The following is a 6,000-nucleotide window of genomic DNA, read 5'->3' as shown; positions in this document are numbered from 1 at the left end:
TTTTTGTTCCTTTCTGTCTTAAGATAAACTAAATTTTATTGCCTAGCAGAATATATAAGACCCATAAAAACTGCTCAAAACGAACAGTGTAAGTTATGAGGACAGTATATTCATTTCCTGCACAATCCTGTTCTAAAGACTTATAAAATTACTTTTAAGAAAATCAAGGCATTCTGGATATTACAGGCGTCCAGACACATGCCGCCATCAATAACTGTTCTCCCATGATTAATGGGGGGAAAGAGGAGGAAGATCAATAAAGCAGCACTGTAAATTTAAAACTCTGTCAAATCAGCATTTTCTTTCCCTTAACCAACTGTATTAACAAATAAACAAAAACCTGAGAGAGACCTGGGGCAAAGACTGGAAAAAGTATCTTGGATGAATTGCATAAACATACAGCTAATACCTCAACCCATTTATAGTTTTCTAAAATACATTTTTATGTGGTGATTTTTAATAGCATTTTTTATTGAGATATACTTCCTATAACATACAATGCACCATTTTAAAGTGTGCACTTCGGTGGTTTTTAGCGTATTCACTGTGTTGTGCAACCATCACCATCGTCTAATTCCAGAGCACTTCCATTCCCTCGGAAAGGAACCCTGTTCCCATAAGCAGTTAGTTCCAATTTCCCCTTCCACCAATCCTCTGCCTAAGCTGGATGTTTCATATAAAGGGAATCACTCAATACGTGGCCTTTTGTGTCCATCTTCTTTTACTTAGAATAATGTTTTCAGGTATATGGTGAACTCACCATTGAAAGGTATTTTACTGGAATATAATAAACCATTTGCTCAGAGTGATAACAAACACATGGAATAATTAGAAGAGACCCAGCCTACAATCTGGAAGACTGTAGCTCTCTGGTGCTGATTTCTTCTCACTTTAACTTCTGAGGACTTCGGTCCTTTCTGCCGTATAATATTAGAGGAGATGGCATCAAAGATCTCTCTTCCTTATTCCTGTTACTCCAGAAATCTCAAAGACACAGAGACACACATTGCTTGTCCATTTGGAAAAAATAATTGTAACAAAATTAATTAGCTAGATTTGAAATCTTTCACTCCTAACCTGATCTGGAGATAGGAAATTTGAAACAGTTGTTATCAATAACACCTTGACCTGATTATAAATTCAGGAAGTTCACACCAATTTCTTAATCAGTTGAGAAATAAAACAAAAGATGGTCTGAGCTCTTTGTATCAGTGTGGCTTTCCCTCTGATTCTGAAAAGGGATAATGCAATCAATGACTTCCACTGTGACTTTCTCCTTGATATATATATATATATATTTTTAAAAAAGCTCCATGCTTAAAAACAACTATTAGAAATTTATATATACATACCATGATTTTATACTTTCTATCTCATCCACTACATATATCCAGTATCTACAACAGTATCAGGCACTTCACAGTCAATATTTGTTGAATGGATGGTGGATGGATGACTGGATGGATGGATAAATGGATGGAAGCTATAAAATGAAAGGCTGATCCAAATAGTAAGGATGAAAAATACATGTTTAGTTTTTTCTCCATTTCTTCTTCAATGGGTAAAATAAATATAAAATGTTAAACACTAAAGGAATAGTAATTCAGAACTAGAAATAGCTTATTTTATTAATTTTGGTATAACACTAGGTACAGTACAATTAATATGCTGCTTTGTCACAGAAATTAATCAGCACTAGTATATGGTTTAAATTATACAGAACCATACTGTTAAATATGTGCATATTCTTTTTGGCTGTCTTAAAAATAAACCCCAAAAATGTAAATAAATACCACCTGGTTCATTTTTACCACCCCTTGGAAGAAGATGGAATAATTGTCATATGTTTTTGAGTTTATGTTTAGCAGATTTATACTACATATATGTATGTTTTTTTAAAGACCAACAGTCACAAGATTCTGAAGAGCTATACATTATTGAGCTAGGTTAATGCCCTTGGATTATATGGGACTTTTCCTGAGTCAGTATTCAAATCTGGAGAGAAGAACTGGGTGACATTCAAGTCTTTCTTTCTGATTCTGTCTTTCTTAGCTACCAATCAACTCCCATCTCTTCCTACTCAATCCTTCTCTCCACTCTCCCCTTATCTATCATCTCCCTTTCCCATTCTATCATTACCATTACTCCATTTCCTTCCTTCCCACTCCCACCGTAACCTAAAGGATGACAATAATCAATCAAGGTGGAGAGAACCATGATGATCATTTACTACTACTCCCCCACCAGTCAAAGCCCAGTCATGAGAAGGAGATGAAGGTCATGCACCCACATATTGCTTAGCACCCACACTTGCTTGAATTTTTATTTGTACCTTCTTCCAGTTAGCTGGATTTTACCACTTGATTAATGTTTTCATGACCAGGAATGATTTAAACATTCTTCTAGTATTTCTTTCAGTTGCTATAAAAATCAAAGCATTCTCTCTTTGTGCTAACATTTGCAATTACATTTTAATATCACTGACATGGCAGAAATGTATAATAAAACCTACCACGCTGACTAGGTTTACACAGTTGCCATGGTTCTGGATTTCCAGTCAATACAGATCTAGGAATTCCTCATTCCTTGACCATTTACTTTGCGTCCTAGGACACAATCCTTCAGGTAAACAACTCCTTATTTCTTTATTCAGCATCCCATCTTTCAACATTGCAGAGGCCCATGGATTAGAAGGGCCATCAACTAATACAGAAAATGGGTTTACACCTTCTGATTCAACACCAGAAACTGCTTGTGTCATATGGAAGACCTCTATATCAGAGCAATTCAGATTCTACTTGTGATACCTAAGGTAAGGAGCCTCCTGACTCCACACTGATGTTGGAATTTTATAAGAAGTAGAATGTCTAAATCTCATTCCAATCTGTCTTTGTAAATATTTATTTTAACCAAAATCTTGATAAATAAGTACAAATAAAACAAGCTTGTTTTTTATATCCAAAAAATGAGACTGAATTTCTTTAGTCACTTTTAGTTTCTCTCAAGGTATTATTATAATAAAATACACACCAAAACTTTGATCTGCTTGGTAGCTCTGTTTTGATTCTGAAGTGACTCTGGTACTCATAATAGCAAGTTACATGGGACACAACCATATTTTTCAGGGGTTATGAAAAGAGGAAAATTGTGAGTAAATGTTTCAGAAATAAATTTCTAATTTCCTGTAATTAAGTTTTGATTTCAGAAGGGAGTTCTTGTAAGGCTGAAACATGCTTTACTGCTACAAAAATGTTTCATTCAGCTGCCATTATAAATTAATAAGGTACCTTTTCATTAGAAGATCAGGTTAACATGGCAATTCTACACATATTAAATATTTAAGGACTCAAAATTATATCAAAATCCTTTCTGAGAATATAGGCTTTCAAGGACTCTGTTTTTAGTACTATTTTTCTTTATTCATCTGCAAAGTTCATTGGGACACTTTTGAGGAAGCCATATTTTTCTTCCATATGTTAACCATCATCCATATATGCTTTTTATTCCAAATGTCCTTGAGAAATGCTACTCAGTGCTACAAGCATGGATGAACAGAGGCTCATGTTGCTTCAAATGTCTCCTGAATCTGTAAAGCTGGGGAAATCCAATTGTTCGCTTCAGAATGGCACAACCATCTTACTGGAAAAGGAGCTCTGTCTTGTGGGAAGTGATGGGTAGACTTCTGAAGGACAGGTAACCCCTGAATTCTTACCTGAACTACAGCTTTGCAGATGAACTTCCATCTGCCAGATTCTTCCATCTAAAGCCTTCCTTTTTCACCACAGAGAATTCTCCTTTTTATCCACAGCCTCTCAGCTTTCACATTTGAAAGGACTCCAAAGGGACAAAGCAACCCTTTGCAGTTCAACCTTGATTTAATGAACTGGCAGGGTAAGCCTCACTCAGATGGAAGTGGTGGAAGCACCTGCAATATAGATTTCAGAATGTGTTCATTTGAAGTATTGGGGAAAAAAATCCAAGGACCATGAAATTACTGTTGACTGAAATATGAAGTCTCCAGAATAACCAAATTTATACCACATAATACCTTGAGGATTTATTTCAAAATGTACTGAGATGCAAAAAATTTAACTTTTCCTCTAAGAAACATTCATTTATCAATCTTCCTCGAACTATTGTTTTTCTTTACTAGATAGAATCCTTCAAACACTTGGATAGAAGAAATGTACCTCATCAGTCATGACACTCTGTTTTCTATTGAGTACTATGCACAAATCCTGGAAACAAATAGATAAAAACATTCCAAGTGGATACTTGTAGGGCCAGTTAGAGTTTCCTAGAGCACACATAACTGTGAGATTTTCCCTTCCTACAGTCCTTTGTGTGCCATTTTCCTGGCCTTTGAACCAAAACACAGTCCTTGCCATGCCTTGAACGTTGCAGGGGCCCTCTCCTCCAGTTGGTGAAGGTCACAGGTTCACCGCCAATCCACTCCCAGTGGCCAGCACGCACTTGGTCATTCAAACCTGACATGAACCAAAGAAGGGTGCCAAATGATTTTTATTACTTTTACAACTGGATGTCATATCAACCCACTGTTCTAAGCTCAGTAATCACATGCAATTGTGAGCCTACATTCTAAAGTGTGGACTAGGACCTGGGAATCCTCTAAGACACCCTGAGACTATGAGGCTTTGGTGTAAGGCCAGGTAGGAATCCAAATCCTAGTTTCACCACTTGCTAGGTGAACATATCTGGGCAGGTTATTTAACCTCTCTGAGTTCTCCAAGTATTAGTTTTCTCATCTCAGAAATGTATATCTAAGTAGAACTAGCTCTATGTTGAGGATTAAATAAGATAATGCACATAAAGCTCATGACATAGAAGTGTTAATAAATGGCACTTATTATTCATACTTCCTACAGGCAGAATACCTGTCACAGGGAAACAGATATACTCCTGTCTATTTATCTGCCTTGTGATTCTTGGGTATCATATTTGAAAGTAGCTTATTAAGTATTATTTTTAGTCTGGAGCTTAAGATTTTTTTAATCTGCTACAGTTCTAATAAAAAGCAGATTTTCTCAATTTGCCTCTCTACTCCCACTGGCAATTTTTTTTTTTTTAATTACACTTCAGTGTTACAAAGCTCTTAAATTTTTTCTTAAGGAAGCATTCCTGGGATGAATTGAGAGAGTAGCATTTGATGTATATATACTGTGCTGTGTTCTGTGCTATGCTTAGTTGCTCAGTCGTGTCCAGCTCTTTGTGATCCTATGGGACTGTAGCCTGCCAGGCTCCTCTGGCCATGGAATTCTCCAGGCAAGAGTACTGGAGTGGGCTGCCATGCCCTCCTGCAGGGGATCATCCCAACCCAGGGATCAAACCTGGGTCTCCTGCATTACAGGTAAATTCTTTACCACTGAGCTATTAGGGACGCCCCCATATATATACTGCTGCTGCTAAGTCACTTCAGTCGTGTCTTTATTTATCTTGGACTCTGTGCGACCCCATAGACAGCCACCCAACAGGCTACCCTGTCCCTGGGATTCTCCAGGCAAGAACACTGGAGTGGGTTGCCATTTCCTTCTCCAATGCAGAAAAGTGAAAAGTAAAAGTGAAGTCGCTAAGTCGCGTCTGACTCTTAATGACCCCATGGACTGCAGCCCACCAGGCTCGTCCGTCCATGGGATTTTCCAGGCAAGAGTACTAGAGTGGGGTGCCAATACTACCATGTTTAAAATAGCTAGCTAGTGGGGAGCTGCTATAATACAGGGAGCTCAGCCCAATGCTCTGTGATGATCTAGATGGGTGAAATGGGGGTCCCTCAAGAGGGAGGGCATGTATACACACAGCTGATTCATGCTGTTGTACAATAGAAACTAACACAACATTGTAAAGCAATTACACTCCAATTTAAAAATAATAAAAAAAATTTTCCCCTCGTCACTCTCTTTTAGAATAGAGATTAAAATAATAGAATAATAAAAAACAAAAAGAATCCTGTGCAATAGGATTACCTGGCAGCTCACAAACCAA

At 37.3% G+C, this 6,000-nt stretch overlaps 1 protein-coding gene across 10 annotated transcripts in view; it reads right to left on the bottom strand.

The window, feature by feature from the left end:
- Nucleotides 1–1,602: 1,602 nt before the first annotated feature.
- Nucleotides 1,603–6,000, bottom strand: part of FREM1 (FRAS1 related extracellular matrix 1) — a 222,435-nt gene continuing 218,037 nt past the window's right edge. For 8 of the 10 annotated variants that reach the window (XR_015169535.1, XM_086415068.1, XM_086415067.1 and 5 more), the window contains one exon: nt 1,603–4,487. Coding sequence is in view for 7 of the 10 variants with exons in the window: in XM_086415068.1 (XP_086271194.1) it covers nt 4,288–4,487 (200 nt within the window). In the remaining 3 variants the exon portion in view is untranslated. The remainder of the gene's footprint in view (nt 4,488–6,000) is intronic. The other 2 variants (XR_015169536.1, XR_015169534.1) reach the window with 2 other exon arrangements.

The sequence above is a fragment of the Bos grunniens genome, chromosome 8 (assembly GCF_055505025.1).
Source record: "Bos grunniens cultivar Pamir isolate PY7600 chromosome 8, Bosgru_T2T1.0, whole genome shotgun sequence".
NCBI classification, from domain to species: Eukaryota; Metazoa; Chordata; class Mammalia; order Artiodactyla; family Bovidae; genus Bos; species Bos grunniens.
This window is presented reverse-complemented; position numbering and strand designations above follow the sequence as displayed.